Source organism: Nerophis ophidion, linkage group LG24 (assembly GCF_033978795.1).
Source record: "Nerophis ophidion isolate RoL-2023_Sa linkage group LG24, RoL_Noph_v1.0, whole genome shotgun sequence".
Lineage (NCBI taxonomy): Eukaryota > Metazoa > Chordata > Actinopteri > Syngnathiformes > Syngnathidae > Nerophis > Nerophis ophidion.
The window spans coordinates 6781812-6796874 of NC_084634.1; the positions used below are offsets into that span (position 1 = coordinate 6781812).

General features: G+C 42.0%; 1 protein-coding gene across 1 annotated transcript; it reads right to left on the reverse strand.

Moving 5' to 3' along the window:
* Nucleotides 1–205: 205 nt before the first annotated feature.
* LOC133542622 (tripartite motif-containing protein 12A-like) lies at nucleotides 206–1752 on the reverse strand. The gene is made up of 2 exons (XM_061886902.1): nucleotides 679–1752; nucleotides 206–304 (listed from the first exon to the last, which is right to left on the reverse strand). The coding sequence occupies exons 1-2, from the start codon at nucleotides 1750–1752 to the stop codon at nucleotides 206–208; spliced, it is 1173 nt and encodes a 390-aa protein (XP_061742886.1).
* Nucleotides 1753–15063: the final 13311 nt, after the last annotated feature.

Consider the following 15063-nt stretch of genomic DNA (forward strand, 5'->3'; position numbering starts at 1 on the left):
ACATCCATAAAATCACATACTTATGATTGTCTGTTTGATTTATCGTTTTATGTTATGAATTAGCACACAAGTATTTATAATTCCACATTTCAGTTTTCAATCACAGTGTAGCTCCATGTTAATCCATTGCGTTCATGTTGTCTTCTCAATAACTATGTTCAAAATTTTTGTGCTCAGACAAATCATTTCGTGTCAGAAAAGTTTCTTACCTGCCGACAGGTTTGGCGGAGACTTCAGCCTCCGTCAGAGCTGTCGTAGCTTCCGCGTGTGCCGTGTCTAACGAAGGCTGGAGTGTCAGCCTAAACTGACAGCAGGCAAGAAACCTTTCTTACGTAACACGATTTGTCGGAACACTGGAATTTTGAACATAGTGTAGCTCCGTGTAAAAATATTTCCGTAGGAGCAACATGTTTCCAAATCCACCACGGACAATCTTCAGTCATAGATATTGACATTGTTGGAAATGGAGGAGTACAATGTTATTCTCATTGTCGTGGAGAAATACCCCAAAAACCAAACAGAATTGGGTAGAACAAATGTGTCTAAAGTAGCGTCTGTACAAAAGTCATGAAATGAAACCTCTCCAGTGGTAATGTCGAGACGAACTCTGAATTTCTGATGTTTCTCTTTGATTGCCAAAAGCAACTCTTTACGTAGTGGGTAAATCCTTTTGTATACCCCGTCCCTAAATCGAATGCCAACTTTAGAATTCTCAATCTTTAATCCCAGTTCCCAGTCATTGTTGTCGCCCACAAAAACATTCCAGCTGTGTGCTTCTGAGTGCACAGCAGTTACATTTAACACATTCAGGGCTTGAACACTCACTGGGTTCTTCGGATCCTGGTTCTCTCTGCTTAGCTTCTGTCTGACTACTGGATTGTTGGTGTTTGGGCTTGGAATCGCAGCACTTTGGGACACCAGCCTCATAGCTTTTTCCCACATGGTGAATGGGAGGTCGTCCAGATGTTTGTCCATGTCCAGCACAGGTCCTGGGACCAGCTTGGGCTCTTCGGGCAGCTCCTGGGCTCTGGCCCTCATTTTCTTGTAGTTCTTCATGAAGGAAACATTGTCTGCTGTTAGCAGCTTCTCCGTGTTGTTAATCACGTCTTGGAGAGTGTTCATGTCGCTGCTGAGACCCTCAATCTTCTCTTTCATTGTCTGACTCTTGCATTGCTCTTCTTTTCTCACAGCAGACAATCGAGCCTCCTCCTCCTTCACCAGAAAGTTGTGAATCTCCTTAAATTTCTCCTTAATCTTGCTTTCAGCCTGCTGCTTCTGGACCTGGATGTCTTCTGCTTGTTGACTGATGTCTTCTTTAACTTCGGTAAACATTTTCAGTGTTTTTGTCATGGCTTGCAGGTCTTTCTCTAGATCTTCTCTGGGTTCCTTTGCAGCTTCCTCGATAGGAGAGAATTTGTGATTTGTGTGCATTTCTGCATGGCTGCAAACGAAGCACACAGGCTGCTGATGTTCCAAACAGAACAGTTTCAGTTTCTCCTTGTGCAACTTGCACTCTTCGTCAGTGTCCAAGGAAAACTCTGCAAAAGCTTCACACACGTTCTTCAAGGCCAAGTTCCGAGGTGCAACCAAGGAGCTGTGCTCTGTCCTACAGAGTGGACAAGAACGGTCCTTTTTCTCCGTCCACCATTGCTCCACGCAGGAGCGACAGAAGCTGTGGCTGCAAGGCAAAATGACAGGGTCTTTGAAGACGTCCAAACAGGTAGGACATTGGAGAGCTTCAGAGCACGCCATTTTTCCACAGAAGACACCAGCTCCTTCCAGAAGTTTCAAACTTTTATACTCAAAGCAACTGCTTGAGTTCATCCACCTCCCAGTCGAAAAGAGCCAAGTCCACTCCCTGCTGTATAACATGGCTGATATCGTCACGCAGGTGACAAAGTGCAACATGGGAGTGTTGCTACAAGGTCCATGTTATGCCTGCACCAACATCAACATGTCCGAACAACAGGCTGGCAGGTCGTTGGGTCTTCCTGACATCACCCTCTTCATATCAAACATGAAGATGTATTTGTAGGAAGGTGTGTGACCTCCAGCTGGAGAACTGTGCTCTGGAAGCAGTGTCCAACTTCCTGCCAACCACTGTTGATCCCGCAAAAATGACCAGATAGGAGTTAGTTCTTTTTACTTTTACTTGAGTCATATATTACTCTAAGTCAGGGGTGCCCATTACGTCGATCGTGAGCTACCAGTCGACCGCGGGGGGTGTGTCAGTCGATCTCCAGCCAGGCTTTTAAAAAAAATAGACCTAAAAATTTGTGATCATCAATCTTCACCAAGACGTCACTTAAATGACATTCACGGTACCGGAGGGTCTTGTGAGATGACGCTGGCTGCTGCAAGATCATTATTATGAAAATATGACCAAGAGGAAGACGAGAAATACTTTTTATTTCAACAGACTCTCGCGCCGTACCTTCCGTCAAAACTCTAAAGGCCGACTGCACATTTCCTATCTTCACAATAAAAGCCCTGCTTCATGCTGCCTGCGCTAACTAAATACAGAGTCTCGGAAAACTGGCGCGCACAAGCGATCCCTCAGAAAGCTGGCGTGCACATTACTTGTGCACGCCAGCTTTCCGAGACTCTTATTTTGTTAGCGCAGGCAGCATGAAGCAGGGCTTTTATTGTGAAGATAGGAAATGTGCAGTCGGCCTTTAGAGTTTTGACGGAAGGGACGGCGCGAAAGTCTGTTGAAATAAAAAGTGTTTCTCGCCTTCCTCTCTGTCATTTTTTCATAATAATGAACTGGCAGCAGCCAGCGTCATCTCACAAGACCCTCGGGTGCCGTGAATGTCAATCAAGCAAGCTACGGAATTTGCCGCCAATGTTTTTCTTGTAAAGTGTATGGAAGCTGGATGAATTAGATGCCAAAAACCAACCACTTTCATGTGGTATTGTACAGAAAGGACAACTTTTTTTCTCCTCCATTTGAAAATGTGGGCGTTATCATCATTACTGTCTGATTCCAATCAATGCAAGTCATCAGAATCAGGTAATACACCAACTTATATTCTTGTCTTTGTGAAAGAAAGACATCTATATGTGTTACACATGCTTGTATTATCATTAAACACATTTAACTTATTTACAAAAATGTCTCTTTCATAAATAAATAAATATAAATGATATATATAAATGAGGTAGATCCCCTCGAGTTGGTCAATTGAAAAGTAGCTCGCCTGCAGAAAAAGTGTGGGCACCCCTGCTCTAAAGGTAACGGTACTCTGACTTGAGTAGAATTTTTGCGTACTCCAACCACCATTGCAAACAAGTACTCTAGAAAGTTTAAGAGACTCCAAATGTTGTGTCTATTTTATCAAAGCAAATATATGAGAGCAAGCAATATTTGTTAAGGTTTTTGTTATGGAAGTGAATTACTAGCTTCTGGGATTGTATGGTATACCGGTGCTGGCTGTCCAGAGTCGGGACCCAGGATGGACCGATCACTGGGACCCAGGATGGACCGCTCGCCTGTGTATCGGTTGGGGACAACTCTACAATGCTGATACAACTCCGCTTGGGATGGTTTCCTGTGGACTGGACTCTCGCTGCTGTCTTGGATCCGCTTTGAACTGAACTCTCACGGCTGTGTTGGAGCCACTATGGATTGAACTTTCACAGTATCATGTTAGACCCGCTCGACATCCATTGCTTTCGGTCCCCTAGAGGGGGGGGGTTGCCCACATCTGAGGTCCTCTCCAAGGTTTCTCATAGTCAGCATTGTCACTGGCGTCCCACTGGATGTGAATTCTCCCTGCCCACTGGGTGTGAGTTTTCCTTGCCCTTTTGTGGGTTCTTCCGAGGATGTCGTAGTCGTAGTGGTTTGTGCAGTCCTTTGAGACATTTGTGATTTAGGGCTATATAAATAAACATTGATTGATTGAATAAAGTAACGTGGTACTAATGAATTAAAATTGGTACTATACTGCTTCTGAAAAATACCGGTTCTTTTTTTTTTTTTTTTTTGTCGTCACGTCACGAGCAGAGGCACATATTAGGTAATGCACACGTACACAGTTTTTACAAGCAGAAACAGTGTGGGATAGAAATGGGAGAATAGATGTGTTTTGGCTTAAAAATAACAACGATAAAGTTCAATCAATCAATCAATTAATCAATGTTTATTTATATAGCCCTAAACGACATCCGCGGTACAGAGCCCACATACGGGCAAGGAAAAACTCACCCCAGTGGGACGTTGATGCGAATGACTATGAGATACCTTGGAGATGACCCCCCCCCTCCCCCCATAGGGGAGACCGACAGCAATGGACGTCGAGTGGGTCTAACTTAATATTGTGAAAGTCCAGTCCATAGTGGATCTAACATAATAGTGAGAGTCCAGTCCAGGGGTCCGCAACCCGAGGCTCTGGAGCCGCATGCTGCTCTTTAGCGCTGCTCTAGTGGCTCTCTGGAGCTTTTTCAAAAATATATGAAAAATGGAAAAGGATGAGGGGAAAAAAACATATTTTTGTTTTAATAAGGTTTCTGTAAGAGGACAAACATGACACAAACCTCCCTAAATGCTATAGAAGCACACTGTTTATATTAAACATGCTTCACTGATTCGAGTATTTGGCGAGCGCCGTTTTGTCCTACTAATTTTGGCGGTCCTTGAACTCACCATAGTTTGTTTACATGTGTAACTTTCTCCGACTTTCTAAGACGTGTTTTATGCCACTTCTTTTTCTGTCTCATTTTTCCCACCAAACTTAAAACGTTGTGCGTGAATGCACAAAGGTGAGTTTTGTTGATGTTTTTGACTTGTGTGGAGTGCTAATCAGACATATTTGGTCACTGCAAGCTAATCAATGCTAACATGCTATTTAGGCTAGCTGTATGTACATATTGCATCATTATGCCTCATTTGTAGCTATATTTGAGCTCATTTAGTTTCCTTTAAGTCCTCATAATTCAATTTATACCCCAAAAGGGAATACGCGGTAAAAAATGGATGGATGGATGGATCTCATGACACACTATCAACATTTTGGGTTGCCGACCCCTGGTCCAGTCCATAGTGGGGCCAGCAGGAGACGGGTCAGTAGCGCAGAGATGTCCCCAACCGGCGCACAGGCGAGCAGTCCACTACGGGTCCTGAATCTGGACAGCCAGCACTTCATCCATGTCCACCCTCCCCTCCACATGGGAGAGGGGGGCGGAAGACAAAAGAAAAGAAACGGCAGATCAACTGGTCTAAAAAGGGGGTCTATTTAAAGGCTAGAGTATAAGTATAAGTTGAATCGATAAACACTAACGCACCGCTCTGCAAGAGGTGCTTAGCTCTTGCTCTTAACGTCCATCCGTCCATTCCAAATCAGTAATCTTCATCTCTATGGTGACAAACAAAGTATGTTTCTTACAGATATCACACCGTAGGAGGATCCAATTGCTAACCGCTGACAACAAGCTAGCGCTCCTGAATGTAAACAAATGTCTAACGACTGCTGTCACGCCTATGGTTCATGATTTGTTTTGGTCATGCTATGTTTAGTTTTTTGGACATTTAGTTCTGTTTTGCATTTCCTTGTTTGTCTTACCATGCCAACTTATTTAGTTTTCTATCATGTCTGATCATGAGTTTTGTATGTGCATACCACCCTGAGCATCCCCAATCTTATCTGTTCTCAAAGCTAAGCAGAGTCTGGCCTGGTTAGTACTTGGATGGGAGACTCCCTAGGAATACCAGGTGCTTTTGACTCTAAGTTCCTTTTTTTTTCACTCCCTGTTTTGTTACCGTGACAACCAATCAGTTCACCTGTCTTGTCTCACACCTGTTTTCTCTTATCATGTTCATTATTTAAGCCACAGTTACCAGTTAGTCAGTCTGGCAACATCACCTCATTCACGCCCTCGATTATCTGCTTCATGCCTTGCAATGCTGTCCATTTTTTCCACGTAAGTTTTTGTTATTCATGCCACTGCGCAAGTGTTTTTGTTTCATGTTTATAGTTTATAGCCTTTGTGCTAGTCTTTTGTTTCATAGCCCAAGTTTTGTACCTCCATTGTGAGCGCTTTGTGTTTGTTCCTGTTTTTAGTTTATTAGTGTTAAAATAAAGATGTCTTTGGCTTCACGCCGTTTCCACTCCATTCGCTTTGCACCTCGGGAAAACAAACCAAGACCACGTCCAAGCCTGACAACTGCTGGGCATTGCGATGCGGAGGCGTTCTTTCGAGGATGCAGTTGGGCAACGGACACAGCGTGGAGGTAAGAAATGAAGATTTATTCAAACTAACAACAGACTAAGAAACAGAAAACACTTGCAAGAGGCACAAAAGGGAAAACAAAAGCTACTAGCATGGAAGCTAGAGGTAACAAGGCATAGCGCGAAAGCTAGCGAGTAGAAACATAAAATCGAAGTCGTCATTTGTTGCGTGTAACACAAATTAGGATGCGAGAAAGAATGAAAAAAAAGGGCAGGCTTAAATAAGGACGGTGATTAGCAACAACAGCTGTGTGTCGAAAGCAAGGGTCAGGTGAAACTAATAAACTAAGGCAAACATTGGCAGACTATAATACAAAAACGGTACAAAACCAGAATATGAGATGATCCGGGCAGCGGATCATAACAAAATGCCATGGATGGATCTACACAGACATGGATTGTGAACGATACCAAGTACAAGAGCTGTACATCAATGTTTGTTTATTACCAGAAAATCTTTTGTTCATGTTTTGTTTATTAACTCAGGAAATACGTCCCCGGAGACAGGATAACTTTAGTTATGACCAATGTACGACCACGTCTCTACTTGATACCGGACCCAAAATTCGTGGTATCAGCCAAAACTTTTGTAAAGTATCAAACAACAGGAGAATAAGTGATTATTGCATTTTGACAGAAGTGTCAGTAGAACAAGTCAAAACATTCATGCCAAAATTGTTCCTTGGTTGCAATACGAAACACATGTTTAAAGGGGAACATTATCACAATTTCAGAAGGGTTGAAACCAATAAAAATCAGTTCCCAGTGACTTATTTTATTTTTCAAATTTTTTTTCAAAATTTTACCCGTCCCGGAATATCCCTAAAAAAAGCTTTAAAGTGCTTGATTTTCGCAATTTGCTTAAGCCACTGTCCATTTCCCTGTGACGTCACATAGCGATTCCAATACAAACAATGGCAAATAGCACAACAAGATATAGCGACATTAGCTCGGATTCAGACTCGGATTTCAGCGGCTTAAGCGATTCAACAGATTACGCATGTATTGAAACAGATGGTTGGAGTATGGAGGCAGATAGCCAAAACGAAATTGAAGAAGAAACTGAAGCTATTGAGCGAATAGCTATTGACGCTAGTCGGCCATCTTTGGGTTAGCATCGCCAGTAAAATGTGCAGACCAACAGATCAGGACTTTCGCATTGACACTGGATCAACTTAAATCCCTCGATTGGTAAGTGTTTGTTTCGCATTAAATGTGGGTGGAAGGAAACGCTGTATGTAAATATAGTTTCAAATGTACATACAGGTAGCCTAAGTAGCATGTTAGCATCGATTAGCTGGCAGTCATGCCGCGACCAAATATGTCTGATTAGCACAAAAGTCAATAATAACAACAACAACACTCACCTTTGTGATTTTGTTGACTTTATCATTGGGAATGCATCTGCTTTGAGTGTCGCAGGATATCCAGACATTCTTTTCATCTCTGTGCCATCTCTGTCGTAGCATCGCCGGTAAAAACCAAACGGGGGACTTTTGCATCTCTTGATACTGGAGCAACTTAAATCTGTCGATTGGTAAGTGTTTGTTTGCCATTAAATGTGGGTGGAGGGAAAGGTTAGATGTGAATATAGCTACAAATGAGGCGTAATGCTGCAATATGTACACACAGCTAGCCTAAATAGCATGTTAGCATCAATTAGCATGCACATTCTACGTAAATCAACTTGAATCCGTCCCTGATCGTGTTGTTACACCCTCCGACAACACACCGACATGATGTCTCCACGGTATCGGAAAACGGTCGAAAAAACGGAAAATAACAGCGCTGATTTGACTCGATGCGTCTGATGTGTAGGGAAAAATGGCGTCGAGTACCGATGTGACGTCACGTTCTGACGTCGTCGCTCAGAGAGGCATAAACAGAAAGGCGTTTAATTCGCCAAAATTCACCCATTTAGAGTTCGGAAATCGGTTGAAAAAATATATGGTCTTTTTTCCTGCAACATCAAGGTATATATTGACGCTTACATAGGTCTGGTGATAATGTTCCACTTTAATGCATTATATGATTTTCTGTTTTGCTGATGACACCCAACTCTACATGCCCCTAAAGCTGACAAACATGCCGGATTGTAGTCAGCTGGAGGTGTGTCTTAATGAAATTAAACAATGGATGTCCGCTAATTTTTTGCAACTTAACGCCAAAAAAACGGAAATGCCGATTATCGGTCCTGCTGGACACCGACCTCTATTTAATAATACAACTTTAACATTTGACAACCAAATAATAAAACAAGGTGACTCGGTAAAAAATCTGGGTATTATCTTCGACCCAACTCTCTCCTTTGAGTCACACATTAAAAGCGTTACTAAAACGGCCTTCTTTCATCTCCGTAATATCGCTAAAATTCGCTCCATTTTGTCCACTAAAGACACGGAGATCATTATCCATGCGTTTGTTACGTCTCGTCTCGACTACTGTAACGTATTATTTTCGGGTCTCCCCATGTCTAGCATTAAAAGATTACAGTTGGTACAAAATGCGGCTGCTAGGCTTTGGACAAGAACAAGAAAGTTTGATCACATTACGCCTGTACTGGCTCACCTGCACTGGCTTCCTGTGCACTTAAGATGTGACTTTAAGGTTTTACTACTTACGTATAAAATACTACACGGTCTAGCTCCATCCTGTCTTGCCGATTGTATTGTACCATATGTCCCGGCAAGAAATCTGCGTTCAAAGGACTCCGGCTTATTAGTGATTCCCAAAGCCCAGAAAAAGTCTGCGGGCTATAGAGCGTTTTCATTTCGGGCTCCAGTACTCTGGAATGCCCTCCCGGTAACAGTTCGAGATGCCACCTCAGTAGAAGCATTTAAGTCTCACCTTAAAACTCATCTGTATACTCTAGCCTTTAAATAGACCTCCTTTTTAGACCAGTTGATCTGCCGCTTCTTTTCTTTTTCTCCTATGTCCCCCCCTCCCTTGTGGAGGAGGTCCGGTCCGATGAAGTGAAGTGAAGTGAATTGCATTTATATAGCGCTTTTCTCCAGTGACTCAAAGCGCTTTACATAGTGAAACCCAATATCTAAATGACATTTAAACCAGTGTGGGTGGCACTGGGAGCAGGTGGGTAAAGTGTCTTGCTCAAGGACACAACGGCAGTGACTAGGATGGCGGAAGCGGGAATCGAACCTGCAACCCTCCAGTTTCTGGCATGGCCACTCTACCAACCGAGCTAAACCGCAACCATGGATGAAGTACTGGCTGTCCAGAGTCGAGACCCAGGATGGGCCGCTCGTCGGGACCCAGGATGGACCGCTCGCCTGTATCGGTTGGGGACATCTCTACGCTGCTGATCCGCCTCCGCTTGAGATGGTTTCCTGTGGACGGGACTCTCGCTGCTGTCTTGGATCCGCTTTGAACTGAACTCTCGCGGCTGTGTTGGAGCCACTATGGATTGAACTTTCACAGTATCATGTTAGACCCGCTCGACATCCATTGCTTTCGGTCCCCTAGAGAGGGGGGGTTGCCCACATCTGAGGTCCTCTCCAAGGTTTCTCATAGTCAGCATTGTCACTGGCGTCCCACTGGATGTGAATTCTCCCTGCCCACTGGGTGTGAGTTTTCCTTGCCCTTTTGTGGGTTCTTCCGAGGATGTTGTAGTCGTAATGGTTTGTGCAGTCCTTTGAGACATTTGTGATTTGGGGCTATATAAATAAACATTGATTGATTGATAGAATAAAGCCCTTTATTTTGAAATGTATCAAAGTATCGAAATACATTTTGGAATCAGGACAACCCCACTCTCTTGTATGTCTTGTTTTATCAGTACTCACAAGTTACAGTGTCTTTACAGGGATAATATAAACATTAAACTGGACTTATCACTTAATTTCTTATCATTGACCTCTGTGTGTTGTTGGGTGTTCCGCACCCTTGCAAATTTTAGCACTGTCACGACTTGAACAGGACTCTGGACACGGATGCAGGAGTTTGAAAACAAAAATTTATTTCGAACATGGGAAAGGGTCCAAAAAGGGAGAAACTTAACAGGCTATCAAAAGCCGAGCTTACCTAACCTAAAAACTGACAAAATCTCAATGAACTCAAAACGCTCCAGCAGCGGAGGGAAAAAGGGTGCAAAGAGAACAACAATATGCAAAATATAACAAAAGGCGCTCCAATGCTAAACAACTAATCTTACCTGACAAAAAGGGTACAATGGCTGTGAACATGGATCGCTGGAGGTTTGCACAAAAGGTACGAAAACACTCTGGCACAGGACAGAATTGAAGACCAGCCATTTATACACATGAGGGTGGGTGACACAGGTGGACACAACAAGGCAATCAGGAAAAACGTCAGACCAGTGAAACAGGAGGAAGGGCAATTGATCTGAAATGAGAGGGAGAGTCAGTATTTCAAAATAAAACAGGAAATGACAAAACATGAAACCAGACGAATCCCAGACCAGACTTCACCCAGGTGTGACAAGCACGGCTTTATTCTACATATTCATCCATCTATCCATTTTTCTACCGCTTATTCCCTTCGGGGGTGCGGGGGCGCTGGAGTCTATCTCAGCGACAATCGATAGATCAAAGGTCCGTAATATCAGTGATTTCTCCAGATTCCCTGAATTTTTGATGATTTTACGGACCCTAGATGGTAAAACCGCTAAATTCCTTGCAATAGCTCGTTAAGAAATGTTGTTCTAAAACTGTTCGACAATTTGCTTACAAAGTGGTGACCCTCACCCCATCCTTGTTTGTGAATTACTTAGCATTTCATGGAAGCTGCTTTTATACCCAATCATGGCACCCACCTGTTCCCAATTAGCCCGCACACCTGTGGGATGTTCCAAATAAGTGTTTGATGAGCATTCCTCAACTTTATCAGTATTTATTGCCACCTTTCCCAACTTCTTCGTCACGTATTGTTGGCATCAAATTCTAAAGTTAATGATTATTTGCCAAAAAAAAACAAGTTTATCAGTTTGAACATCAAATATGTTGTCTTTGTAGTGCATTCGACTGAATATGAGTTGAAAATGATTTGCAAATCATTGTATTCCGTTTATATTTACATCTAACACAATTTCCCAACTCATATGGAAACGGGGTTTGTACGTATAACCCATTGAGGTCCAGACCCTGCATCTGGCCAGGGCTAAAAACCAGGGTCCGCCGAATGAGAGTGCAAGACCTAGCCTCTGTTCTGTTCGGTCATTTTACCTGCGGGTTGGAACAGTTACTAGACTTTGTCCATTTATGTGTACACATCACAACAAGGTACAACATGTAACCCAAAGAGACTGAATAGGTCTTCATAGCCAGACCTGTGTTTATTTCCGTACCTAACTGTCCCGGCCACAATTGTTGCCTTCCTCAGAGGTTGTCACGTGATGTCGCTAGAACGCGTCTGGTCAGCTGATTTAAACAATTCTTGGCACTGTCTTCCTCAGAGGTGGGTAGTAACGCGCTACATTTACTCCGTTACATCTACTTGAGTAACTTTTGGGATAAATTGTACTTCTAAGAGTAGTTTTTAAGCAACACATTTTACTTTTACTTGAGTATATTTATAGAGAAGAAACGCTACTTTTACTCCGCTCCATTTATCTGCAATCAGGTCGCTACTCGCTACTTTTTTTTTTTATCGATCTCTTAATGATTGTTTTGTTTGTTTTGATTTTGTCAGACACGCATTCAAAGTAGGAACTACGCATGCCTGCGTTTCACCAATCACATGCAGTCACTGGTGACGTTGGACCAATCAAACAGAGCCAGGCGGTCACGTGACCGTCACACGTCGAATCCGACCTAAAACGTTGAAAAACTTATTGGGGTGTTACCATTTAGTGGTCAATTGTGCAGAATATGTACTGTACTGTGCAATCTACTAATAAAAGTTGCAATCAATCAATCAAAAGTGTAAAGGAAAAAAGACACTTTTTATTTCAACCGTAGTTCCCTTCAAAAGCCTAAAGACTGATTGCACAGTTCCTGTCTTCACAATAAAAGCGCCGCTCCATCGCGCCTGCGCTAACAAAATAAGAGTCTCCGAAAGCCAGCGCAAACAAGCGAGCAAACTACGGAGTTTGCCGCCAATGTATTTCTTGTAAAGTGTATAAAAACAAATATGGAAGCTGGACAAATAAGATGCCAAAAACCAACGACTTTCATGTGGTATTAGACAGAAAAGAGGAACTTTTTTTCTCCTCCATTTGAAAATGTGGACGTTATCAGCACTATACTGTCTGATTCCAATCAATGCAAGTCATCAGAATCAGGTAATACACCAACTTATATTCTTGTCTTCATGAAAGATAGGAATCTATATGTTAAACATGCATGTATATTCATTAAAACACCTTTAACATGTCAACAAAAACGGCAAAATAAAAAACTATAAATGATATACTGTGTATATATATATATATATATATATATATATATATATATATATATATATATATATGATATGTGTGTGTATGTATATATGAGGTAGATCACCTCGACTTGGTCATTTATTAAGTAATTGATTAACGTCGAAAAACTTATTGGGGTGTTACCATTTAGTGGTCAATTGTACGGAATATGTACTGTACTGTGCAATCTAATAATACAAGTTTCAATCAATCAATCAATCAATCAATCAATCAATAAATGGCTACTGAGCCTATGGTGCTGTTAAGTTATTGTGGCTCAATTTGCCTTAATTTTTTTTAATTTTAATGTATTATTATTTAATATATATTATTGTTTTAGTTGCTTAAGAGATATTCCTGGCTATGAATTTGCTCATTGCTATATTTATGTTTTTGTGCATTATTTGTTGCCGTCAGCATTAAACAAACAGGTTACTCATCAGTTACTCAGTACTTGAGTAGTTTTTTCACAACATACTTTTTACTTTTACTCAAGTAAATATTTGGGTGACTACTCCTTACTTTTACTTGAGTAATAAATCTCTAAAGTAACAGTACTCTTACTTGAGTACAATTTCTGGCTACTCTACCCACCTCTGGTCTTCCTGCTTGAAGTAACAGGCTGACATTGCCATCTGAAGTCCGACCTACTGTGAGTCGCAAGGCACGTCGCCACTAGGCTTTTGTCAACGCAATGATTACTTTCCCTGGTACCAGGTTACAATTGCAAATAATATGTTACTGATGCAATTGCTTTTGGGGGGAAAGTAACTAGTAACTATTACCTCATTACTTCCTAAAGCCATTTGTTGGGCAAACCGGTTGGTGGTCATTCCCGTTGGCGGGCAGGGATTTGGACGCTGCTTCAAGAGCATACAGACCCTTTGACACGTTTATGTTGACGCGGACATAATAGTGACGTAGCAACAGCACTCCCTTCAACTTTGTCACCTGGTTGATTATTACTGATCCTGTATTACAGCAGGAAGCATTATTGGCTCTTGTGGAGGGGGTCCGGTCCGATGACCATGGATGAAGTACTGACTGTCCAGAGTCGAGACCCAGGATGGACCGCTCGTCGGGACCCAGGATGGACCGCTCGCCTGTATCGGTTGGGGACATCTCTACGCTGCTGATCCGCTTGAGATGGTTTCCTGTGGACGGGACTCTCACTGCTGTCTTGGAGCCACTATGGATTGAACTTTCACAGTATCATGTTAGACCCGCTCGACATCCATTGCTTTCGGTCCCCTAGAGGGGGGGGGTTGCCCACATCTGAGGTCCTCTCCAAGGGGTTTCTCATAGTCAGCATTGTCACTGGCGTCCCACTGAATGTGAATTCTCCCTGCCCCCTGGGTGTGAGTTTTCCTTGCCCTTTTGTGGGTTCTTCCGAGGATGTTGTAGTCGTAATGATTTGTGCAGTCCTTTGAGACATTTGTGATTTGGGGCTATATAAATAAACATTGATTGATTGATTGATATACACACACACACACACAAACATCCATCCATCTATTTTCTATCGCTTATCCATATACTGTTTATATATGTATATATATATATATATATATATATACACACACACATATTTATATATAAATACACACACACACACATATAAATACATGTATAAATATATACATATACACATATATACACACACACATATAAATACATGTATAAATATATACACACACACATATATCTACACCCACACATATATATACACGTAGATACGTATATATACACACACATATATACACATCAATACATACACACACACAGATATAATATATATATATATTTATATATATACACAAATATATACACACACAATTTATATATATATATATATATATATATATATATATATATATATATATATATATATATATAATGAGTGCAGCATAAAGCGAATAAATTGTTGATAAAAAATATAAATGTCATAATATAAATTGGCCCCCAGCCAAATTATTGTGGCCCCATAGTCAAAAAGTTTGGGGAACCCTGGTCTATCGCATATTCATGAAAATAAACACGGACGCGAACTGAAGAATATCGCTCTCATCACGCTTGGATCAATTCAGAAGCGATACTCCACTTAGTATCGACATGAATCCTACTTGGCTCGATACCACCACCCTTTGATAGTGATGGGATCGGCAGTTCTTTGGACTGTACTGAATCACTAGAATCAGTTCCTTAAATGGATTCGTTCACCGAATGACTTCTGCAGCAGCAGTTCTGTGTGCAGGTCGGCGAATCATGAGTCAGTCAGTAACAGTTTCCCCAGCGGCAGATCTCGCTGTGTGTCAGTTGGCGAACGACACAAGCCCTCAGCACCCAATGAACGACGCGCAAAGTGACTGAACGAGATCCTCAATGTGACGTCATCCTCCGCGACGCAGTCAGTTCCCTGCGTCAGTACGTTCGCGAACGTGA

What these genes read in the sequence shown, in the direction of transcription:
- LOC133542622 (XM_061886902.1), bottom strand. Translation starts at nt 1,752, where the DNA reads ATGGCGTGCTCTGAAGCTCTCCAATGTCCTACCTGTTTGGACGTCTTC. An exon ending in GCATTCGATTTAGGGACGGG is followed by an intron (nt 305 to 678) that starts GTATACAAAAGG and finishes GCCTGCTGTCAG; the next exon opens with TTTAGGCTGACACTCCAGCC.